This window comes from Podarcis cretensis (genome assembly GCF_951804945.1).
Source record: "Podarcis cretensis genome assembly, chromosome: 12".
Classification (NCBI taxonomy): Eukaryota; Metazoa; Chordata; class Lepidosauria; order Squamata; family Lacertidae; genus Podarcis; species Podarcis cretensis.
This window is the reverse complement of record NC_137181.1, coordinates 39,204,446-39,231,207: the sequence shown is the minus strand read 5'-3', so window position 1 is coordinate 39,231,207 and position 26,762 is coordinate 39,204,446. Positions and strand designations below refer to the sequence as shown.

At 40.4% G+C, this 26,762-nt stretch overlaps 1 protein-coding gene across 4 annotated transcripts in view; it reads left to right on the top strand.

The window, feature by feature from the left end:
• RFTN1 (raftlin, lipid raft linker 1) overlaps nt 1–26,762 on the top strand; it is a 105,350-nt gene that overhangs the window by 41,820 nt on the left and 36,768 nt on the right. For all 4 annotated transcript variants that reach the window (XM_079948009.1, XM_079948008.1, XM_079948011.1 and 1 more), the window contains exons 4-5: nt 4,541–4,649; nt 22,244–22,574. In XM_079948009.1, the coding sequence (XP_079804135.1) occupies nt 4,541–4,649; nt 22,244–22,574 (440 nt within the window). The remainder of the gene's footprint in view (nt 1–4,540; nt 4,650–22,243; nt 22,575–26,762) is intronic.

Genomic DNA, 26,762 nt, shown 5'->3' with positions numbered 1-26,762 from the left:
TATAAATGACCTTGAGCAAGTTAGTATTCCTTAATACAGGGATGGGGAACCTTTGGCCCTCCGGATGTTGCTGGATTACAACTCCCTTTCCATTGGCCATGCTGGCTGGCGGTGATGGGAACTGTAGTTCAACAGCATCTAGAAGACCAGATTCCATACTCCTGACTTATTCTAAACTTCCTTATGGAGTTTTTAGAAGGATAAAATAGGAATACCAATGGAAGCTACTGATATGTATTCAATGGTAGATCTGTGTAAAGAGTCTTACAGGCACCTCGTCTGGATGTGGCCAAGATGTGAGTAACCAAAGACAGATGTTTCACACATACATGGGCTGTATCCAGCTAAGTCCCACACAGAGTAGGACTTAATTCACTAGGACTCACACTGGATGCAACATGTATATACACACATGTATATACACACACGCACAGAGGTGGCGACCATTTTGCACGGGGGTTCCGTTCCCAGCCCCCACATGCTTCAGTGGAGCATGCACAAGCACCCCCGCCCCCTTATGCCACACCCCCTTATGTCCCCCCTGCCCTTTTCTGGGTCCAGAAGGGCTCACACACCAGCAATTGCGTGACAATTGGATGCGCCTAAATGGTTGCCACCTGTATACCGATTCTTACAACTAATTTTAAAATATGTTTGTGTATTTTTTGTCAGGCTGCTACTAAGCTAATCTTTTTAAGCATACAGACAAGGGAAGCTGTTTTATATTGAATTGTAACAATGGTCCATCTACTTCAGTATTGTCTACACTGACTGGCAGCAGCTCTCCGGAGTTTCTGACAGGATTTCCGCTCTACCTGAAGATGCCAGGGATTGAACCTAGGACCTTTTGCATGCAAAACATATGTTCTACTACTGTGCTCTGGCTCTTCCCTTGTGTATGAAATATGATTCATTTTAAACACACTTCTCTTACATCAGCAGTAAGGTAGTAGAATTAGGGTCACTAATAGAAGAGTACATACTAGCATTTACACATAGCTCCTTTCAAGCAGCTTTGTTCATTAGAGAACGTGGTGGAGACAGGAAGTACAAATGCCGTGCCCTTCCTGTTCCCTGCACTTCTTTGTATCATCTGAAATACAACATTTACCTTTTATCCTGGAGGAAGGTATAGGAGTTCTATTTCTGGCACTACGGAGACACTTGCGCTTCCTGTCCACCCTGTGTTTCTCAGTATCGGAAGCCATTCTTCAAGTCGCAGTGCAAACGGTTATGACGCCTGAAACTGCTTTACAGAATTACTCAGATGGTAGTCTTAGCAGATTTTCCCCAAATAAAAAGCTTTTAATGAAGCCGTTTTGAATAATGGTATCAGAATATACATGGTTATTCACATGGACATCACTTTTTGAAGTTGTTAGTGGTTTTGAAAGTTACATCACATTGGTATTCTGCACTATCTGTTTTATTCATTGAATGCAAGTTGTACAGACCAAGCACTGGTGTATTTGGTTTTAGAGAGTTGAGTGTCTTCAGTAATACAACAGGAAGTCAAGTTCCTCTTTAAACCATTTCCTCCTCCTTTGCTGCCATGTACAGTGGTACCTTGGGTTAAGAACTTAATTTGTTCTGGAGGTCTGTTCTTAACTTGAAACTGTTCTTAACCTGAGGTACCACTTTAGCTAATGGGGCCTCCCGTTGCCGCTGCGCCACCAGAGCACAATTTATGTTCTCAACCTGAAGCAAAGTTCCTAACCCGAGATACTATTTCTGGGTTAGCGGAGTCTGTAACCTAAAGCATCTGTAACCCGAGGTACGACTGTATATAAATTAAAACATGAATATTTGAAAGAATTGTTCAACCTAAATCTCTCCCAAGTTCTATGACATTCACATAATAGGGGGAAAGGAAGTCCATCTTCATGTTAAGCAGTGAGAAAATAGATCTCATAGCTTCCTAAGCCCTCTACGTATTCCGCAGAACTTCAGGGAGAGGTGTGTGAGTAATGACCCCAAATAATGACTGTCTCTGCCAGAGCCACCCAGAGTTTGTTAGGAGTGCCAGCTTGGCCCCACAACCTGGGGAGCCAGTGTGGTGTAGTGGTTAAGAGCGGTAGATTCGTAATCTGGGGAACCAGGTTCGCTTCTCCGCTCCTCCACATGCAGCTGCTGGGTGACCTTGGGCCAGTCACACTTCTCTGAAGTCTCTTAGCCCCACTCACCTCACAGAGTGTTTGTTGGGGGGGAGGAAGGGAAAGGAGAATGTTAGCCGCTTTGAGACTCCTTCGGGTAGTGATAAAGCGGGATATCAAATCCAAACTCTTCTTCTATACAGCATGCATGGCCCTGGCACTGAAATTTGAGGGTGCCCACACCCTTCATGGGGAATTTTGTTGGGTGCTCGAGCACCCAGGGAGCCGGCACCTATGGAGTTTGTGAGTTTGTGGATTTTTATTTTTATTTTAACACATTTTTTATTAAAGATTTCTTGGTTTACAAAAGTATGTGCAATGCCTCTCTTTTCAAGTTACATTTTCTACAGATCAGTTTCATTTGTTGAGACATTAGTGTTACATTAGGAAGAAAAGGGGGAAAGAGGTGGAGGGGGGCATGGTGAGTGGGGAGTGGGGTCCGGTGGTAACGTTTCTATTCTACTTAATGTATGTGTGTGGGGGGGTTGTGTCCATGTTGCTTGTGCGGGTTCTCTTTACTATTCGCTTGTGGATTGAAGTTTGTGGATTTCTTACTGCTAGTTCATTGGTTTGAATTAAGGGCAAACAGAAAACAAAGAACATCAGCCTGTGTTTTGGTGGGCTAGTGCCCTGTTTGGGGCAGCATACTCTGGAGTCTTTTTTACTGACTGTGCACTCAGGGTTGGAACACCCTGGTATTGTGTTTTACTAAATAGTAAATAGTACAGTGGTACCTCAGGTTACAGATGCTTCAGGTTACATACGCTTCAGGTTACAGACTCTGCTAACCCAGAAATAGTACCTCGGGTTAAGAACTTTGCTTCAGGATGAGAACAGAAATTGTGCTCTGGCAGCGCGGCAGCAGCAGGAGGCCCCATTAGCTAAAGTGGTGCTTCAGGTTAAGAACAGTTTCAGGTTAAGAACGGACCTCCGGAACGAATTAAGTACTTAACCTGAGGTACCACTGTACCTTCACATTTCAAGAAAGGAGACTTCAACCAAATTTACTGAGCTGTATTGGAAAGTGGTGGGCTTTTCTTTTTTAAGGGTTTTTAAGCAGACTCTGGGTTTCTTTCAGGGATGCTTCTGCAGGGGATTACCTTCATTGGCAAGGGACCGAATCAGGTGACCTTTGATGTTCCTTCCAACTGTGAATTTGCTATTTTTAAAAATTAAGGAAACTTCCTCTTTTCTAACAAACTCTCAACCTCCGTTGCCTTCTGATAACCTCGGTTATTGTCAGGCTGTTTTGAGCTTCCTTTTCCTTTCCTTAAAAAACAAAACAAAAAACCACGCAAATATTTGGCATGCCTGAGGAAACCCCCAAATATTGGGAAACCACCACTGTTTCAAATGTAGTTGGCACCATTTTGCTGCATAGCTAATGGACATGGCAGTAGAAGGAATGATAATCTACAAACATTTTTTCCTCCACCTCTGGAAAAGGAAATGAATGCATGCCAAGAAATTTGAAAAGGAGCCTACGCTTCCCCTTTAACGGTGGGCATGAGTGGTCCCATGTTGTTTACAGTCCTAACGTTATAGGAAAGAGACAGGGGCATGTAGGGTAAAATGAAAATGTGACCTCTTTTGGGGGGGGGGAGGGAAACTCTCTATAATGTCCCACAGGAAACAGTGCGGTCTAGGGCTGCCTTAACAGTCATTTTCACTCTTCACTGTCCCAGTCTCATAGTTCTGAATGTGTTAGAAGCTTTGCAAGTACCTAGGGACCACCTTCATCTGTAGCGAGCAAGCATTTGGAGTGTCTGACAGCTGGTACTGATCAGTTCGGAATACTCAAAAGATTGTATGTTGTTTTCCCTGCTGTTTAGCTAATATGAAGCTACCATTTTGGCTCAAGTAGCACAGAGCTTTGCAATTCCCTTAAAACCATAGCAGCAATTTTGTACTCTTCTTCCTGTTCAAAACAACTTGGCTGGTAAATTAAGAAGGGTGATATTTCATCGTGTGACAAAAATATAGGACTATGGCTTTAAGGCAGTAGGCAGTACATGACAACAGGGTAGTAATTTGTTAAGTTTTCTCTTTAAACAAATAAAAAAGAGAGAATTTGAATTATTTTCTATATTTACATTTAATCATGCAGTTCATGTTCTAAGATACCTAGTGTATGTTACAATGTTTAAATAACAAGTTCTAGTTTAGCCCTCTGTTCCCAAAAGACTCTCATACTTTAATAATACTTTAATAATTTCTTACTATTACAGGAAATGCATTGATCTCAGAGTTCTTGTTACACAATTGAGTGTTCTGTGTCACTGCTTGTCTAGGAACTACAATAAGTCTGAGATATGCATAGAACGTGTTAGTTTTTGGTGACTTGTCACCTGCTTATGAAAAACGCCTTCTTTTCTTTTTCTTTTCAGATCCCTGAAAAATGATGCTATCAGTGAAGGAAATACCTTAGAGATAGAAAGTTGCTTCTCCTCAGACCACCTTCTAGATAAATCAAAGATGCCAGATCTTATAAAGAAAGTAAGTACAGTAGAAGCAAAATATTCGCAAATAACAGTACAGATAGTTGCATTTGAAACTACTGATACTAAGATACTAATGTTTACCAACCCCCAACCCCCCAATCTATGGAACACATTGTTCTGTCTTTCTGGTATATTCGTCTGTTTTGTTGAAATCAAGTTCTTAAAATTAGAACTGGTATAAGTTAAACTGAAGGGACGCGGGTGGCGCTGTGGGCCACAGAGCCTAGGACTTGCCGATCAGAAGGTTGGCGGTTCGAATCCCCGCGACAGGGTGAGCTCCCGTTGCTCGGTCCCTGCTCCTGCCAACCTAGCAGTTCGAAAGTACGTCAAAGTGCAAGTAGATAAATAGGTACCGCTCCGGTGGGAAGGTAAACGGCGTTTCCGTGCACTGCTCTGGTTTGCCAGAAGTGGCTTAGTCATGCTGGCCACATGACCCGGAAGCTGTACGCCAGCTCCCTCGGCCAATAAAGCGAGATGAGTGCCGCAACCCCAGAGTCGGCCATGACTGGACCTAATGGTCAGGGGTCCCTTTACCTTTACTTTAAGTGATACTGAGATTTACTATTTTCCTCTTAGTTGCAACATTAAGCCCTGTTTTACATTGCTCACACCTAATGCAATTCAGCCCCAAGCTTTTTGGGCCCACAAAATGCAAAAAGGGCGGAAGATCAGGTGAGACACACTAGCTGAATCAAAATGGGCCATATATATTGTTACATGGCATCCTAATCTCCACAGTAGTGCAAGATTCCAGGGGTTCCTGGAACTAATGCAGGATTCACGGGGGACAGTGAAGTAGGTGATACTGAGCACTCACTGTAAGCCATAAATGCATCACCACTCATGCCTAATCTGTTGTGTCTTTCCTCACTCCCACCTGCACTAGAGGGAACAATTTCATTGTCCCAGCTTAGGCTAGCATCCTATTCTCTCTCTTCTCCCCCATCCCCCCCCCAAAATCAAGATTCAGCCAGGTGCCTTTATCAGCTTGCAAGCAGTGCAGAAAGGTAACATACTTCCTATGTGTTCTCTCTGTATCCCCCCCCCCCGCCCCATAAGGTATGTTACCTTTGGAAAGCCTCTATCAAATATTGTGGTGAAGTTCAACGTCAGGGAAAAAATGCATTAATTATCAGGGGGGTCATTGCTAGCTCCATATCTGAGATTTGCTGCATCATTTTAGGTGTTATTCTAATGAAAATTAGAATTTTGCATGTGTCAATTATGTGTGGCAAATTAATAACTATAGAAACTGACAAGTTTTTAAAAATTCACTTTGAAAATAGCCATCTGTGGTGTTGTACTAGAAAAAATGTCCCCTATGAATAACATGTTGGTGCTTCTTCAGTACCCAGATTAACTTTTATATCTGCAACTATTCTCTACTCCACAGATAGTTCTTGTGGCCCTCTAGATGTTGTTGAACCAGCGGTGGAGGAAGCCGCTCGGGCGCCTAGGAAGGTGTGCCCAGGGGTGGGGTGACCCACCCAGAGGGGCAAGGCGAGGGCAGGGTGAGCCACCCATAAGGGCAGGGTGCACTGCAGGGCCTCCAGAGTCTGCCTGCTTCCTCCCACTCAGCCGCCCTACAGCTGGGGGGGGAGCCAGCAGGTGGACCGTTCAGGCAGCGCGGAGCCTGCATGCACCCAAGCCACCACGTCTCTCCCAGCAGAGACATGTGGCTCGGGTGTGCTGCAGGCCCTGCGGTGAGTGCCACCCTGCATTTTGTCACCCCCCCTCAGTGGTAACACCCGGGACGCACAATACCATGTGCACCCCTTTCCTCTGCCCCTGTGTTGAACTACAACTCTGATTCTCCCTAACTATTGGCCATTCTGACTGAGGCTGATGAGAATTGTAGCTCAGCAACATCTGGAAGGGCACACATTGATTATCCCTGCTAATACTACTGCACTCTGTGGCTCTCCTCTAGTTCTCGTTTCAGCTGCATACTTCCTCTTCGTTTGTGTACAGCTTTCACAGAGTTCTCATTTTCCCTTGAATTAATCTGTGGCCTTTTTACAGTCGCTGGGGGAATCATGATCTTGTGCTGATGAGTTTGAGGGAAATTGACCTTTAAATATTACTGTGAGTTGTGTGTAACATGGTGTGTGTGTGTGTGTGGTAGCAACCTACATAAAATGAGAACAGGAGGATAGAAAGTCCTTAGCCACTCCTAAACAAATGTCATATTTAGAAGTTGAAGATCAAAGGTTTTCTGAGACCAATGTGAAAGATTTTACTTGTGGAGAAGTTACATTTTACACACCCATACACACCCACTGAGTTCAGTATAACTTCAAATGCATAAAATGTCCTCGTGGTTTACATGGAGAAGTTATGTCTGGTTTTGATCACTAGTTAAGTGTAAAAGATAAATTAGCTGAAAACTTAAAATACATTATGAATCTGTGGGCACTGTAACCCTTATTGTTCTTGGAAGAGCAAAAATGCATCTGGGAACATGCATGCATTCTAACAGATGGGAAAGGGGCGTCTGCTGCTATATAAAAACATTTTTAATCTACAGTGAATAATGTTTCATCAAAACACAGAACAGGGAAATGACTGTATCCCAACATTTTTCATTAAACATACAGTGGGGGGGGGGTTATATATAAAAAAGTAAATTTCCATTGCATTCCATAATTTCTGACTAATTGTTTAAATATATAATTATTCGCTTGCAGACCAGAAAGAAACTAGATTTAACACCTGGCCAGAGTGATAAAACTGTTGTGCTGTTCATTTGCTTTAAATGTTTCCTGTTATGAATGCATTCATTTTTGTTCAATAATCTGAGACATTAGTCGTCATTTCTCACAAAAAGAGCCTAATACATCTTGGGTTTTTAACTTGCCTTAAAGCAAATTATTATTATTTTTAATGGAGAAAAATTGGAACGAAAACTGCTTCTGGCCTTCAAACAGAAAGGTCTGAAATGACCCTGCTGTAATGTTACTTATTGCCCAAAGGATTTGCTATCTAAGTGATCTGAAACGCTTTGAAACCATTCATGTCTTTCAGGAAAACACTTGTCCTTTCCTCAAAGTCTTTACAAAAGAGCATTTTTACATTTATTTCTTTGCACTTCATAATAAGGGCTTCTCTCAAAGCGTTGAACTTGGGGCTTTATTTTCCGCACACGTAGAAAGCAAACAGAAACCATCTCTTTGTTTAAGGATCTTGACATAGATATATTCTAGAATAAAGCAATAAGACTGGTCAGGACTGCTCCTGCTGAGAGCTGTCTTTGGCAATAATGTTTTGAAAGCATATGTAAAACAAAGGATTGTGGAAAACAGTGCACATTGTATATTAGGTATCGTGGTGTGAAGAGCAACATATGTTCTTGATTACACTTCTTAAAAAAAAACTTACATTCATTTTTACTCTGCAGTATAACTTTGGTATTCAGAAACTCACTCTGTGATTGTAGCAAAAGTATTCCATTGTGCCCTCGGGGGACTTGATTTGCTTTTGTAATCCTTTGTCCCACGGACTTTTTTTAAAAGGTTCATCTTCCTGGCCAATGTAAAAATAGATGTGGTAGATGTGTATAGTACATGGCCCCAGCATTCCAGGGCTTTCCCCCCTGAAGACCAGAAAGAAAATTTGAAGCAAACATCTGATTATGTTGTATTAATATGTGTCCCAATGATTTCTTCTTTGGGACACATATTAGGGACACATTTCCTTTTAATCCAGATTTTGCTTGGAGAACTTCAGTGCTGAAAAGCAAAGACTGATGTTGTGTATTCTGAACATCCAAGAAAATGTGGCTCTTGGCAGGAAAAAGGCTGCCCACCTGTTCTGCATAACATGCAGTTACTACTGTGGATGGTAAAAGCATTAGCACTCCTGAAGTAGGCAGTAGAGGCAAGGCTACCCACCTTGTAAAACCTTAATTTGTTAATATGGGAATTGAATGGAGGGATGAGGCACAAAGCAGTCATTTGTTGGTTATTGAATGCGACTGTGCTCTGAACACTGACAGGCCTTATTCATCCAGGTGTATGGCAGTGGTGGCTGGAGCCCATTGGGACTGGTAGGGCAGAAGACAGGGAGACTGACTAGATGGCTCAATCATAGGTTGAGCCAACTACTTCGAGTTTTGTCCCCATCCTCCTCTCTCCGAAGTTGTACAAGGACAACACAGAGATTGCAAATGAAACTTCCTATGTGCATGGTGCTGGGGAAATATATTTCTGGACAATGAGACCAGATTTAGTCCATTACCTACAAAAGAGGGCTTTTAGAGTTCAATATTAAATGGATATGTTTACAATATCACCTCCATTTTATGAACTTTAAGGAGTCACTGTCAAATGAGCAGCATGTGTTATTTATCTTCTGTAATACTCTTGCAGAACTCAGACCTAATGTAGTGGAGGTTTAGTGCCTTGGGTAGTTCTTCAGTTTGAACTTATCTTATGGATACTCGAACTTTAATATGGAGCAAAGGCTGAAAAATAAAGATTATGAACTTGAACTTCCCGACTGTAAGAAATATTTAGGTATGAGATTTATTTTCAGTAAGAAATGTGCTAAACTTGATGGTGGTAGTGTTTAGTTTAAAACTTGAGCAGCTGCTGTCTCTTGGAAACAGGATTTATGTAGCTTCCTTTATAGCTACATTATGTTCACGAAGTGAACGTGTTAGAGCTGTGAATTTCTGCGTTAATTCTGCCAGTGATGAAACACTGTATTCCGCTCATATACATAGAATTGGTATATAACCAGCCTTAGAACAAAATCTGCAGACCTGCATTGGCAATCTCCCCACCCATTTAACCGTGCAGGAGTCCTTTACCTGTACTCCCCTTACCATGTATTCTTGGTATCTAGGATTTGGCACTCGGTCCATGGACTAACATGTGGCCATTCAGGTGTTGTTGGATTATAATCCCTGGTCACTGGCCATGTTGACTACCGCTGGTGGGATTTGGAGTCCAGCAACATCTCTTAGCCACATCTGCTGTAAACCACACAACTACTACAACCATTTAACATTCTCTGCAGGAAATCCAGAATGCCCTGTTAGCTGGAACCGTCTTTGCTACCTTAACTACTATTAGTAATATCAACTATTTTTGCACAGCTGTTGGACCTGTTGGACCATGCAGTATCCATACTTGTAGTTGTGCCTTTTGCATAGATCATTGAGCTGTTGCAGCGCAGACCCTTTGTGGATTGCATCCTTACTTCTATCTATGGCAATAGTCCCCAGCTTTCATATATTATAAACTGCTACCTGCAATTAACATGTGTGGCATAAATGTAGTAGAAATCTGCTTTGATCGTGAGTTGTAATTTAAAATTATAATATTGGCTGCTAATATCCTTAAAAACAGATGCAAATTGAAGTGTACAGTTTATTGTAATAACTGTATGCTGATGTAGTAGTAGACCCAGCTACATGGAAGTTGTAACCCGATAATCAAAAAAATGTTCTTAAGATGAACACAAGTGAAAATAGTTAGTCATTTTGGAAAGATCACAGCCTATAGTTAAAAATAAACTGTGCTTCATTCTTTGTAATTCAGAGTCTTCTCTGAATGCTATAGAAGGGAACAGTTTCCAAAACCTACTCTTTCACATATGTTCACATCAAATTCTTAACCAAGGAATTGTATCAATTTATGAAAAATGTCAAGGACAACCGAAAACTTGCTTTCAAATTTAAAAGTGTCTCTTCACAAATGAACCTTCTAAACAACGCAAAAGTCAATGGGAGGTTTCTGACAAATGGCCTCAGAGAAATGCTAATGAAGAATGATGGTGCTTGAATGTGTAAGTAAGTAAGCCACAATTTCACAGCAATATTTGACATGGTGTTATATATATTTTTCTCAGTACCTTTTGCCTGAAGATTTTTGTTGGCATGCCACCTGTCAGAGCATATTTGTGTAACTTTTAACAGGAAATTGTTTGAAGAGGGTTATCTCTATTCTACATATATTTCCAGTCAAGATGTATGACAATCCCACAAACATAGAAATCAGGTGTATTTTGGATTTTTTGTTGTTGTTGGTTTTTTTAAAGTGTTGTCCATTCTTTTGGTTATTGGGTGATACATACTAAGCAGCAATACTAACATTTGTGACTGGATTTTATCTTTTTCAAAAGCAAAAGAAGGATCTCCTATACATCAGGACAGAAGAAAGTAATTTGATGCTGGACACACCTTTTAAAAATCCCTTATCCAGAAATAGCTTTGCTACATGAAATTGGGATGGTTAGTTAACAACTCACAGGCTGAATCTGGTTCTAAGAACAATTTCATCTACCCCCACCAAATTTTAATTAGCTTACTACCAAATTTAAATTTCATGTGTGGCGCTGTATAGTAAACCACTGAGTCTCTTGGGTTTGCTGATTGGAAGGTCAGCAGTTCGAGTCTGCATGATGGGGTGAGCTCCCGTTTCTTTGTCCTAGCTCCTGCCCAACCTAGCAGTTTGAAAGCATACCAACATGAGTAAACAAATAGGTACTGCTGTGGCGCGAAAGTAAACGGCATTTCTGTGCACTCTGGCACTCGTCATGGTGGTTTAGTTGTGCTGGCCACATGACCTGGTGTTATGTACTGAGTCGAATAGGATCCAAACTGCAGCAGTCTGATTGGTCCTAGAACAATAGGATCCAAAAGGCAGCAGCCTGATTGGTCCTAGAAAAATAGGATTCAGAATGCAGCAGTCTGATTGGTCCTAGAACAATGCAGCTGTATGATTGGTTGGCAGGAACCACCCAATCATGCTCCAGATAGAAGTGAATCCACAACCTGATTGGCTTACAGTAGAATTCCGGAATTAGCCAATCATGTGCAGCCCATTGTGTAAATAATGTATATAAAGCAGATACTTTGAGGGGACATTCATTCATTCCTCCTCACCACTATGAGCTGAATAAAGAGCATGAAATCACTTTGCGACTCTGAGTATATTTCACCTGGAAAGCTGTTTGCAGATAAACACTGGCTCCCTCAGCCTGAAGCGAGATGAGCACCGCACCCCATAGACTGTGGCTATGTATAATCTAAATGCATATTCCATACCTGTACCAGGTAAATGAACTTTATAGAACCTGACTAGCTCTATAGTTTGGGATGTATTTTCCCCCCTGATAACATAGTGTCCATTCAAACATAGAGAAGTTGACCTTCCCTGCTTTAAATACTGATGTTTCATTTCCACAGAAACTGTTGCTCCTGCATTCTTTCTTGGAGCATGAATCATATCCCAACCCTGTCTTTAAGGTATTAGTGAAGTAACCACTTTGCTCTAATGATTAGTTTGTGAAAATAACCAAGTCAATCTAAAATACTGCAAGCTGTGTTGAATTAGTGCATACTAGTAGTTTTCGAGTGAACATTTGCTCTGGATGGAAGCCAAGAAATTCCAGTTGCTGGCGTCAAAACAGTTAAGAGAAGTTTGGAACACCCAACATTCTAAGTCAGCCATGTGTCTTCATTTTATTACATTGTTATTCTGCATTTATGTGGTGCTTTGTGGAATACTTGATATTGAGCACGTACAAGATATATGATGTGATAATTGTAACATACAGACTAAAATTGATAAGAAAAAGAACTGTCTGTGAACAATTAATAATATCTAGGCACAGATTTCAGTTTCTATTATTGCACTCTATACTGTTGTGTTCTGATATTGCGTGAGGTTTCTCTACCTTTTATAAGCCAAGCCTGCTCCAGGAATTGATGCAGCTGTAAAGATTTAAGTCAAAATAAAGAGTTGGTTTAAGAAGAATTCTTTTTTAAAAAAGTCTAAAACCTACTCACTTATTTTATAACCAGTATATTTAAAATCACTTCTGCATTTTAATATTTAAATGCAGTTGCAATATTGATGGATCTGCTTCTATTTCTAATTACTATTTTAAAACAAAGCAAACTCTTCATCTTGCTGCTGCGCCACTATGCCCATTCCTTCTATGAGATCTTGGACATGGCTTGTAACTATCTTGGAGGCATTCAAAGGACACATGGCAAACATATTGGAGTGATAGTCAGAACCTTAATTCAAAGTTGTTAGTATGGTATTAAGAGCAGTAAGCTGTCTGTCAACCTAGCCAAAGATTCATCAAGTTTGATGGGCAGACGAGGCAAGGAGACTAGGCACTGTGGTTCATTAAGGGTTATTGGGAATTGTAACTTTGCAAAAGGTAAACTACAGGGCCCATAATTCTTTGAGGGAAAGAATGCTCTTTGAATGTGCATTAAAGGCATAGTGTGCACTTGGTTGTGTATACCCCCTCACCCCATTTACTCTGTACCCAATGCACTCCCGCCACTGGTTTGGGAAATTATCTGAAATGCATTATCTGAAATGCATATACATCCTGTATATGCAACTCCCACAGTTCACTATTATCTAAGGTGCTATTGTGCACCAACAGTCCAGAAGCTGTATTCACATAAAGTTTCCTTTCCCCTGCCCATCTGAATTGATGCGTTGACCTCTCTTTTGCTGTTTAACCATTTTTGAAATTTAGAACCTACCTTTCTTAAGCAGATGCCTAACTGTAGTTTGACTATTGTCTACAGTCTTGACCCAAAGACAATCAATATTATCCTCTCAATTTTGCTGCATCTCTGTGAGGTAGGCTGCCATCATTAATATTTTATACATGTAGTTTTGAGATAGAGTTGTCTACAATAGTCCGACTTTAGGTGCCCCCCCTTGCTGTGAGGTGAGTCAGTACTTTTCATGATGTACAAATAAGGCAATGGGATTGAAAGGGTAACACTATCCATTTGCTGTGTCTGTTGTTGAGCTGAAAAATTGAATCATCGTATTAGTGCAAAGTTGAGCAATTCCTTCAAATGCCAATTCTGGACTTATGTCAAGAGTTCTACATAGACTGTTTCTGGAACGCAAATATTACTTAGTGCCCATTGCATAGCCCCAGTCTTGGTGACTTTCTGCTGCTGCAAAACTATCACAAAGTGGTTGCTATTGTGCTCATGGATGCAATAAACCCACTTGAAAACTATGAACAGAGAGGACTGGACTGGTCAACTCCAAATGTTTCAGCTGTTAGCTTTTCTTGAGATATGCAAGTTATCCGGCAGCTAGGAATCTATTCATATATTTATTTATTAGCATTGGGGAACTTATACATTTAATGTACTCAATTGCTTTTTAATTCAAGACATTTTAAAATTACATATGCTCAAGTTATTAAAGTTTATAGCAGCAAAAAATTATTTAGATTTGTTTTTTATTATAAATATATCCGAAGCAGTAGAAACAAGAAAGTTAAAAGCTAAAGGTATTTCATGTCATTCTAAATTGCACAGGTAGGCATATTCTGTGACCCTGAACAGCAGCAAATGACCAAACAGGACACCAGGTGTTGGTATGAAATCAAGCCAAATCTTTTATTGACTGTAGCAGGCAGGATATGTGTTGATATAGCAGTAGAGACAGGATCTGTTCATCATTCCACTCACCCCATGCTGGTGGAATGGGATTAGCTGGGGTTGGACCACGCCAAGCCAGTTCCATAGGAGTTGGCCAGTGTTGAACCCTGTTGAGGTGCAAGCAAGCTGGCAAGGTCGTACGGGGTGACCAGAGTTAGGATTACAGCCAGGCAGAGGGCCCCAACCCAAGCTTGGGTGAATGCCATGGCCAATCCTGCACTAAGGCCCCTGCCCTAAGGTCCCTTCGCTATGTTGATCCTGCCCAATGCCATTTCTGCCCTTGAATATACATTAATCTGCCTAACAGAGGAAAGTCATATGTTTCACTAAGAAAAAGGCAAAACAAACAAGGCAATTGGATTGATTGGATTGATCTTTATTACGGCCATTGGCCCATTACACACAGTTTCCCATACCAACATAATATACTTAAACCTCCAAATTTAAAATTTAAAATCGCCAAAACTTACAAAAGACAAACAGGAACCAAAGCAAAATAAAAACAAAGACTACCAAGGCAATCAGTTTGGGAGAAAAATCTCTTTCAGGACCGGTCAACCAGTGATCCAGATTGCCCATATCTGGTGTGGTGATTGGCACATAAAGGCACACAATTTTGTAATGTTTTTCCAATCTGGAAAACCTTTCCTGTTATCCTGCCAAAGTTGAATGGTATTATTTTATATTCCAGCGTCTCCCAAGAGCCAAGTGTATGTGTGGGATAAATTCTTCCAAAATCTGGTATGCAAGAAAAAAAAAAAAAGATTTGACAGACTATAAGGATGTACACTGTACAGTATACCTAGCTTATAAAAGCTAAGTGATTGCAGACACCTTATTCAGCCCCACTGCATTAGGCTCCATACTGCTTGGGAAGATCCTTTTATTTGTTCATTTGTGGTAGCCTATTCTGGGGGTCAACAAGCATACCCCCCGAACAAATTTTGGCTCATTCAGCACCAATCACTTGGTTGAGAAGCAGGAAGAGAGAGGTTGAATGAGGGCTTTCTTTTCTATCCAAACCAACTTATGTCGCTATCAGAGCTGACCATAGAAATAGGAATGTGCAAACAGATTGTTTACTTACAGCCCACTGCTGCATGAAGATCTTTGAGACAAAGCCTTGAACGTAGCACATACTCTGGCAAATATTATAGTTAAACAGATTTCATGCAGCTTTCTTAAATGTATTTGCTGCTTGAGAAATAGGGTCAGTTTGAAAGGTTTTTTTTTAAAGTATTTTTTTTTAAGATTTAAAAATGTTGTAATTCAAAGCCTTCAGCAGATACAGAAAATCAGTAAAATTAATCTGCACTTTTGACTTTGCAGCACCTTATAGAGAGCAATAATGCCTCTGAAGCTGGAGCCTCCATGTGTCTCATTGGTAATAGACCCACCTTCTCTGCATTTGTGTATCAGTGGTTCAGTTTTTAAATATAAATTTGGCCAAGTATGATGCACTGCCTGTAAAATCTGCTGTTAATCTAGAAGATCTGTTTCTGTTCAGAGAGGATCATATATTTATTCTGGTTCAAAAATAAATGTAAATGAATTCCAAAGTTTAATGCTAGCTCAGAAGTAAAAGCTGTTCTTTCATGGCAGAGTGCAGTAAACTTTTTGTTCATGTCAATAAAATGTACTTTATTACTATATAGTTCATACTGTATAATATGGGGCGTAGCTCCACGCAGTGTAGAAATTAATTTCACTAAGCACACACATAATATGAATTGTGAGGGTATTTGATATCCCTGTGGCTTAACTGCTAGTTAATTTATTTGTACTAAGCTTCTTTAAAATATACAGCTTAATCTGAACCATGTGGTATGGACTAGTTGCCTTTGAAAGTGGACTGAATACCAATCTACTGTCATAAGTGCTTTTCCTTGTTAAAAATAAGATTCTTACCCAGTCCATTGAAACTTACTGAGGATAAACGTAGCCTCTTACCTGTGCTATGATATTTCCTATATTATTGCAGTGGTCATAAAAAACGGTGTTCCTAGGAAACTTTAAAGGCTTCCTTGATGACATTGATAGTGGTGGAAAAGCTGCCCCAAACATGTGTCCCTGCCTCTGCTTGAAGGGGCTCAGGGCAACAAATACGGGGCATTCCCATGTTACTGCCATAGACAGTTGGAGGTAGGCTAGACTGAGGGCTATGTAAATATTCATAGGTTAAAAGGCAGTGAGGTCATTTCTTTCTGCTGCATTTCATGCCGAATATGCACATATCTGTACACACCAGGGTGGGGAAATCTTTACTCAGTGTGCATTACTTGTTTGGTTTCCCTGTGCCTGCAACCCCCAACACCCATTCATGAAGCTGTCGTCTGTGCATGTGCAGCGGCTGCCTCAAATGAGAACACCTTGGCTTAACTGCAAAATGAATGTGGCTTATGTTTAAGAATCAGGTGAAAGCTGGTTTGAGGGGAAATGCAGCAAGCAGCATTATTTCTCAGGAAGCTGCGGGATAGATGGATTGTGCCAACATCATGTGTACCCAACTTCAAACACCAGTGGTAGAAGCATGCTGGAGCCAGAGTAAATGCTATTGTGTACATAGCTTGAGAGCCAGCTATCTGAAGCCATACAATTGTCTTCAGGGTTGAGCTGGAATTTCAAACCTTTTAACCGCCTTATCTAGAACATTGCACATGTTGGAAAAAACAAAAAGTGTCTTGAAGCACCATTAAAGCTAACAGATTTATTTTGGCATGAACTTGCATGGATTTCAGCCAATTTAGTCAGATGTGTTATGTGTTATCCCCACGTTCCAGGTGTTTATACAGTGGTACCTTGGTTCTCAAACACCTTGGTTCTCAAATGCCTTGGCTCTCAAACGTCTTTTCCCAAACGCCGAAAACCCGGAAGTAAGTGTTCCGGTTTTTGAACGTCCAATGTGGCTGTCGGCTATTGTTTCTGGGCGCCTGCACCAGTCAGAAGCTGCGCCTTGGTTTCCAAACACTTCGGAAGTCAAACGGACTTCTGGAACGGATTAAGTTTGGTGCTTTTGTTTTTGCTATCTATTTTGTGTTTTTTGAGGCATTTTCACTTAATTTGTTTTTGTGACTGTGTGGAACCCAGTCCAGCTACTGATTGATTGATTGATTGATTGATTGATCGATTGATTGATTGTGTGACTGTGAAAATGGATTATCATCAGTGCAGGTAAGAAAAAAATGTAATTTTAATTTTTATCATCTACAATACTGTCTTATTTCTTTTATAGTACAGTACATTGATTATTGCTTTCATTTTATGGATCAATGGTCTTGTTAGATAGCAAAATTCATGTTAAATTGCTGTTTTTAAAAGGCTGGAATGGATTAATCCATTTTGCATTACTTTCTATGGGAAAGCGTGCCTTGGTTTTGGAATGGACTTCCAGAACGGATTAAGTTTGAGAACCAAAGTACCACTGTATACACATGAGTGTGTGTGTGTGTGTGTGTGTGTGTGTGTGTGTGTAAACAAGGAGGTCTGAGGAAATGGAATGTTGAAAATAGTGACAGTAATCATTATCTTCTTAAAACTGACCATTCATAAAATAGTTTGTGATAACAAAAACATCCTGACTTTGATAAGTCAATTAACACATGTAGTGTGATTTAAAAAAACAAAAACAAAAGGATTTGTCCTGATTCAAGTCACTTGAAATTTACCAAGAGGCTCAGTTCTAATTTACATTGCAGTCTCATGCTAGCTGTCAACATGCCTGACTATCTGATATTACATCTGCAGGAAAGTATTGAGAGCATTCTGGGTGCACACTGTTTGCTTAAGGCAATAGGTCTCAGAACCCTCTGTGCCATGCATGGATTCCTCAGCAGGCAAATAGATGGGGAAAGGGTTCCCTGAGGGTAGGGAACATCATCCAGAGCCTATGGATACTGCTTTATTTCAGTGCACTCAGCATATATGTTGCTTGGAGTAGTTTGACGAGTGGTCTCTAAGGCTATTCAGTCATTGCATACCTGTGGTGCAGTTATCTTCCTTGTTGCTACTATAGCTACTTAGTAAACAGCAGTAATAGTAGCAGTAATGGAAGCTCTACAGATGCTCATCAACCATTTTGTCCAAACCTGCAGGGAGTTAGACTTACCATTAGCCTGAAGAAGGCAAACATCCTAGGTGAGGACATCACCAGCACTTCATGCTTCAGCATTGGTGACCACACACTTGAGGTGGTAGAATATTTTGTCTACCTGGTCTCCACCACAACCAGCAACCTCTCCATTGATGCTGAGCTGGACAAATGTATTGGCAAGGCAGCTACAAAAGGGTATGGGAGAATGTGGTACTAATGTACAATACCAAGATGAAGGTCTAGCAGTTATCGAAGTGAGTTGTGGGCAACTTACAAGTGCCAGGAATGACAGCTCAATGCCTCCACATGTGCTGCATCAGAAAGATTTGGGGCATCATGTGGCGGACCAAAGTGTCAAAGATGTGCTCTCCCAAGCCCACATTCCCCGCATGTTCACACACTCCTGTCTCAGTGATGTCTACACTGGCATGGTCATGTCCACAGAATGGAAGATGGCAGGATCTCCAAGGAGGTGCTCTATGAGGAGCTGGCTTCAGGCACCAGCCTCGTTGGAAGACCAACTCTGCATAACAAAGATTGCCTGCAAACATGACATGAAGGATGGAAACATCTACCCCACAAGGGAATCCCTTGCAGACAACCACAGTGCCTGAATACAGGCAGTCAGGTTGTGCATCCACAGCAATGACCAAAGGAAGAATGACCACTGGGAGGACCACAGAGAAATGTCATGGTGTATCTGCAGTAGCAGAACTGGACGCCTTTCTCTGCTCCAGCTGCAACAAAACATGTCTTTCCCATATTTGTCTCTGTAGCCACAGCAGGCGCTGCAACCTTCCAACACCCCTAAAGGCACACTCCTCCCATTGTCTCCTGAGACAGATGCCAACCATCTCACAACCATGAAGTAGTAGTAATAATGTAGTAGTACAGTAGTAGTAGTAGTATCATCTTAAAGTATTTCACAACAATCCTAAGATGAACAAGTAGTCCTATCCCCATGTTCTAGATGGGAATGGTGGCTGATCCTTAAACATGGTGCTTTCCCTAAGGTGAGCCCATGTCCAAGTTCAAATCTGAATAGGGAGCTGCTGGTTCATGCTCTTAATTCTTAGGCTACACCACCTCAAATGAAATTCTGTTTCATAGGAGGACTGGCATGCTCCTATGCAAATGCAGTTTTGATTAGCACTCAAAATATGAACAAGATTTAATTGCAGACAAATAATGAGTGCATTGCAAATTATTTGTATAATGCCAGGGGCAGGAGGGGGTTGGTATTAATTTCAGAAATTGCTACCAGTCACGAACTTTTACCCAAACCGCTTTTTGCTTCTGTGGTCCAAGAGTAGCATACTAGAGCAGGTAGTGGTTTTTCCATCGACAGACTGTCTAAAATTGCTACACATCAAGATTTGCTACCTGGATCACCACCTTATTAATCCTGGGGTAACAAAGGTTACCCCTATTTCAAGCAGAAGTAGGATATATTTAGCAGTAAAGTGCTTCATCATCCACTGATATTTGAGTGAATGGAAGCAAGTGCATGCAAAGGTAGGCAAGTTGTGTATACTCTGGACTAAATGTCCAAAAACTGCTTCTTGTCATGACCTCACACCCGAATTACTCTCTTATTTCCATGGTCTAAGTTGCCATTTTTTAATGAAAATAAAATAAGAAATAGAAACCGATCCAGAAAATCTGTCTCACCCAATAATACCTGGAGTTGTTCAGTTCTCCTGGTTCCCAGTCCCTCGTTCATCTGGAAAACCAGAATCTATGGCCTAGCTATGATACTCATAAAACAGATTATGTCCATTTCTGTGGTACAGGGGCCCATCAAACTGTTTCTCCGTCAGAAAGCTGAAACTCTACCTCTGCTAGGCTATTAATTTTGACAAAGAGCTTCCACTGTGATGTTCACATCACCTTGGCATTGTATCAGCAAATTGAAACTCTGGTTCCAAAATCCTGCAACTGTGACCTTCTGGCTTTCCGGGGGAAGCAAGCTTCAATTCCTGCCTTCACACAGCTCAGCAAATAAACTGTAACAATGGTGTAAGAGAGGAAGTTGTCTCTTCCATCATCCAGGTGTCTTGTATGTATTTAGCACAGTAGCATGACCATCAGGAAATTGGATGATTCATAACATTTGGGGGGAAAGATAGAATGAGTTTCCTATGGTGTGTTTTTTTTTCCTTGGGATGGAATAAAATGACTGCTTCTCTACACTGCCATCTCTGTCAGCATGCAGCTCATGCGGAGAATTGATTCCACCTTATTTGCATTTGAAAAAGCTTGCATTGTCTTTATTTTGGTCTCTAATAACAGAATACATTGACACTGCGTGCTTAAAGTGGATGGTTGGGAGAGACGAGACCCATCTCATTCTAATACCATTTATTTTTGTAATGGGGTTTTATTTGAACTCCTAATTATGAGTGAATGTAGCTTTCCCACTGTGTCGCCTCTTCTCACAGCAGTGAATTTACCTGTATTTGAAAGAAGCAGCCTGTCATTTGTATCTTTTCGTTATAGTATCAAAAAAATCAAGCCTTGGGTCTTATTATTCTCTGCTCTGTTGCTGAACCTTCAGTGAAGTACATGATGGTTGGGGCCAGCAGGTCAGCTCTGGATGACAGGGGACATAATCACATGCACACACACCTCTATCATAGTAACAAACTACACAGTCTTTTCGTGGTTCATTTCTGTAGTAACTTGTTTTTCCTCCTTCATTGTTCATTAACTCCTCTAATCCTTAGTTTTCACAGCTAGGCAGATTTAGGTGCCAAAAAGCAAGGAAAGCTACCACAGGCTTGTAACCAAAGAGCAACTTGAGCATTCCAGCATTCTTCAGTGGTGGGAGTTTCTCAGTTTTTCTGCCAGTTTTACCATCTCCAGCTGCTCCCTTGTTGCTTTATCACAAAGTGGTTCTGGAGGTTGCCCAAGCCTCATGTAGGAAAGGGGCATAAATGCTTGATTTAGTAGTATGAGCAGAATTTTGCCCATGCTTCTTTGGATCCAAGCTATTATGTCTCAGGTTTTTTAAAAATGTTCACTTTATTTCTTCCATTTCTGACATCTTGTAAAACGGCTATTGTTTCTGAAGAACTTCTTCTGTATCTCTGTTTTGTACTTTAGTAACCCTTGATCTTCCACTTCCAGTAAGCTCACCCCAGGTCATGAAAATAACCATGTACAATCACATCTGTTTTCTGTGATTCTTTATGTTCTTTTTCTGCATGGTTATGGTTTGTAGTTCTGCTTTCAGTATTATTACCTTCAGGAATACCAGGTTCCTTCCTCTTTCGTGCATTTTATATTTCCAGGGTTTTATTATTTTCCTAGAATCATGAATTATCTGAAGTTCTAAATTCTGAAGTCAGCACTATGTGGTTCCCATTTTAGGAACCTAAAATTATTATTTCTTAATAAGCTTTTCTCTTAGTGCCTTCTGCTTTTATATTCTCCACCAGCTCTTCCCTGTATCTCAGCTTCTAGTTATTTAGAAGAACCTTCTGAAACAATAAAGTTGTTTCCAAATGTATGCTAATACTTTTAAGGAACTAAATATTTGTTAAGTTGTTCTGGGGTGGAGGATTAAAAATTTATATAAATATGTTGCAGTTGTTTTTCAGTTCTATCATGGTAGTTTAAATTTGAATCTGAATGGTGATAGAAATATTTTTAAAAAGGCAGATGCAAGGGGAAAAAATAGGGATAGCCTGAAATTTGTAAGAGAAGTGGCACATTGCATCTATGCCATTTCTTTGCTTTACATGAACATTGTTAAATAGAAGAACAAATGTAACAAATCAGAAATATTCCATTTTCATTGAGAGTATGCAAAGAATATATAAACAATACCATTGTGTTTTCACATTTTATTTTAAAAAAATACTTAAAGGAGTTCATGTCAGACTTCCTTGGAATGCAGTATACAAATCCAGTGAGGCTTTTCATGCAGTATGGAGGGGGATAGGGAATCTATACCATAAAATAACACAGCTTCACTTGACATGTGGTATATTTGAAACACTTCTATTCCTGAAGGACAACTTGTAAATTAAAATGTAATCTCTCTTGGATTTTATAGATTCAAGATGCAGCAAGTCGGGGCTTGAGGTTTGTTGGAATAATACCTCAATATGCTTCCGAAATGAACTCCAAGAGCAGCAGTGCTGTAATATCCACCAGCAACAGCTCCAGGGAACTAAAAGGTGATAAAAACCCATCAGATTTTGCTGAGGATTGTGTTTCATCAGATCATGAGAAAGCAGGTTGCACTAATGGATGCAAAGTTCCAGCAGCAAGGGAGGAAAACGTTGACCAGTGTGTGGACCCCAATGAAGACTTGAGAGGTGAAGGGCAGGTCATTGAACATCTCAGTTTAAGCTCTGCTGGAGAAAATGGAGGGCAACTTCAAGGTGAGAATTCAAGTTTGTCCCCCAAGTCTACTGTGGGCAGGTTAGCATGATGCTGTATTGGGACCAGATTCTCTGCTGCTTGCTGTACTAATGAATAAACTCATGCGTTTTGCGATTTATTTTCATTGATAATGCAGAATGCACTTTATAATCATTTTTGTTCTTGCAGCAGTGCTACAAGTAGGTGTCGTAATGCCCATGTTATAAACGGGTTACTTGGGATGTAGGGATGTTGGCTTGTCATGGACCCTTGGCAGTATTAGCATTTACCCTAGCAGTTCTAAGAATCCAAGGCTTTCGTCTCCTGGACCAAGCAGGCTTTCACTGAGTATTAGAGGAAGAATTAGCTTGGAATAAAAGGAAAGGTAAATAAGGTAAGAAGAGCCTATCTAGTCTAGCATTCTGTTACCTGCAGTAGCTAAGGAGATGCCTATGAGAAACTCACAAGCAGGATATGAATGTAATGGAACTCAACCGGTATTCAGAAGCTTGGGGCTTTCAATCATGGCTAAGGCTGTAGCTCAATGGTAGAGCATCTGCTTTGTATACAGAAATTCCTAGGTTCAATCCCTTGCATCTCCATATAGGGCTGGGAATGTTTACTGTCTGAAATCTTGGAGAGCTGCTTCCAGTCACTGTAGACAATACTGTGCTAGATGTATCCAGTGGTCTGATTCGGTATGTCAGTTCCTTATGCTCCTAACACCATTGATAGCCTTACTAGCTAATCCCCATTTAAACCTCTTTAAGTTGGTGGTCATCACCACATTTTGTGAAAACAAATTTCATAGTTTGGATGTGCCACAGTTGGGGAATCTTTTTGGCCTGGTGGGCCAGATCTTTATCATCCCATCCCCACCTTGTGGGCCAATTTTGACATGTGAGCATGTTTGACATGTTCAGCTGCATCAAGTGACTGATAGGTGGATGATCCTGCCCATCTGTCAGCTGAATTGGTCCTCAGGAGTGGGGGCAAGGGGTCTGTTTCACCAGTGAGTAGTCCCTTCCCCCTGTACATCACTTTATATTAAACCACATTTGCCATTTTGATACCCATTCACCCAGTTCAGTGATATCCTTTTGGAGCGCCTCACAATTTGTCTTTACTTCTAGCATCCTGAACAATTTGGTGGCATCAGTAAACACTGTTAAACCCTAATTCTATTATTATTATTATTATTATTATTATTATTATTATTATTATTGCATTTTCAGTTTTTTATTTGCTTTTCTATTACAGCTCTTCATTGGTATATCAACAATAGTACAACAACTGTTGCATTTTTTTAAAATTAAAATAAAAAAGAATAAGGAAAGGGAAAAAATAAAACTTCTTTTCATACACTTTCCTTCAACTCCTTCCCTGGTTTCCTCTCTATTCCCAACCTATCCGCATCTTATTGTTCTTCAAAATTTTCCTCTCTCCTTCTATCTCATAACTTATGCAGCTGAATTATGCTGATGCTGCTACATTGATTGTCTTTTGATATTTTTTCATATATTCTATATATAACATCTAATCCTCATTAAGTTTTTTTAAAATCTCTGTTTCTTATTCTATTCTATTCTGTTCTGTTCTATTCTATTAGTCACACCTACTAGTTCCGCGTATTCCAGCAGTTTATGATGCCCCAACTCTTTCGTTGGAACTATGTCTGTTCTCCACTTTTGTGCAAGTTAAACCCTAATTCTAGATCACTTATGAACAGGTCACAACTTGCCATTCATAAAAGTTGATGCTCAACAGACTCCACTTTTCATATCCCTGCTTTTAACCGAAGGGGGTTAAAATTGGTCCACTGCCTTCTGGATTTGTTTCCTCCCTGCAGAGCTGATGTTCTCTAACCTCCAGATTGCACTTTCATTCCATTTACTACTTGCTGATAGAAAATGGAAAATCCCAGGGAATTTTGAAATTCCCAGAGAGAGGATACAAAGTTCAAAGCATTTGGGACAATATCAGAGGCAGTGTAGGTCACTTTCACAATACTAATTTAGAGTAGTACAAGAGTTCAAATTTGGAAGGCATGTGAATAATTGTGATGATGCCAGCTACTATTATTCTTTTAATCACAAGGTATAGTCAGTCAGTACTTCTACAGCCCCTCTTTTTGAACTTGGTTTCTCAAGATTGCTTAATAACTTGTAACTTGAGAGCAAAATTACTACTTCTAATGCTACAGCAGCAAAAAACAACAACCCCCCAAAACCAATTCCTTTCCATTCATTTTTGAACAAAAGCCCAATGTGCTACATTAATTCAAAACAAGCACATAGATTATTAGATTTCTACATTAGTATCTCTTGCAAGATGTTAATTTAGTATAAAATTGTATATAGTGTTATATAAAAAGAAAAACATCATAGAGCCTGCCAAGTATTTTAAAACACATATCTAAAACCGTTTTTTGCCATGTTTCCCTTAGAGGATTCAATTCCACATGATCTCTCTTTCAAACTAGAGGGAGGATACTCACATACATTTCTGCAGTATAATTTCTTCCACACAGCTAAGATTTATTAAGTTATTGTGAAATTGTTAATTAGGCCCATCTGGCAGGATTTTCAGGTAACTTTCTATCTTCTGTTCTAGTTTATAGTAACTGCCTCTCATGATTCTGCTTTTAAGCAGGTTTGTGTGATAGACACACAGCAGCACCTTAATTCGTAAATTGTCACAGAATACCCTTTACAGACTTTTCATTCTTCCCAACATGTTATTTTGGGGGACCTTGCTTTAAACAGCAATTACAGCTACATTTGCAATTTACTGGCATTTCTGAGCTGTCATTTATTGCTATGTATCTCACTTTGCAAGGGCATTTCCCTCGATGGGTCATTAAGAGAACAAAGGAAAGGGGGCTCTGTGCCAGATGACAAATGGGTGGGGCCCCTCCTCTAGCTCTCAGAGAGTTGGAAAGACAAAGCCTGTGTTTTAGAGCAGAGTTTGCTGCCTTGCGACCTAGAGAAAATAGCTACAGGCAGGAAGGGAAGAGAGAAAGCCATGGTTGATTTCTTCTTGAATCCAAGGCTGTGGCAATGGGAGATGAGGGTTTCACTGCTGTGATCTTCTAAGTCGTAGGCTGGCTCAGCTTGTATATGCATAGTAGGCTCAGGTTGTAAATAAACCATTTATAATAAAGACGCCACTGTCTCCGCTGTGCCTCATTCCCAAAAGGAAACACAAACCCTGCTTAGTGCCTGGAACCCCTGAAATCTCACGTCGCTCAGAGATTGGGGTGCCATGCAAAAATTCTATACATAAGCGACTCAGTAAATCTGTATCAATGGCTTGTTCACATTACTGTGGTCAGAAAAGGCTGGTATGCATTTAAGTGCGTACAAGATAAACATGCTATGTAAATGTAGTAAACATGTTGCTGTATATCTGATCTCTATGACCCCTCCTCTGTTTCTTTGAGAACAGGATAACAAAGATCAGCCCTGGGCCATATATTGTCAGTGCAGGATTTCTAGCAGAAATTGCCTTTAAAAAAATCAGTTCTTTAAAATGCAACCAAAATAAATGTAACCAGAAGAACCATGGCTTTGTCTTTTTTGTTTTGGGGGATGGCATGGCTAAGTGAAGTCTTAAGAAGAGAGCATGAACTAATCTGTGAACTTTAAACAAAGAAGAAAGTAGAGACTTGCAAAGCTAAAGAGTGCAATAACAGCCAGATTATTAAGAGTATATTTCACTTACTATCAGTTTTCTCTTTCAGTCTGGGTTGTGGGTTTTTGTTTTTTGTTTTTTGTAGTTGGTTTAAATCCATTTTTCAAGAGCTGTTGTTTGCTTCCATGTTAACATCACCAGTAAAGTATTTTATGTTGTGTTGTTTGCACAGCTTTCTGAATTGGGATTAAACTCATTTGACTCCACCCCATGGTTAAGATTGATGCAAATTGCAACTTTTAAACAGGATTAAGGCTGGCAGGGTAAGAATGGGAGGAAGTGGTGTTTGTAGGAGCTGGGGGACCACATGATTCTGCGGCCTGCTTCTGATTTTTGTGTCAAAGATGATGATGGTTATAATTTATTACCTGTCCTTCATCCCAAGGTCCCAAGCAAGATTACAACACATTATTAAAAACAGTGTAAAACAGCTTGCCATCACAGAAATAAGGGAGGATGTCAGTGATAGAATTAAGAGCATGGAGAGGAGACAGGACCAAAGTCGCATATGATAA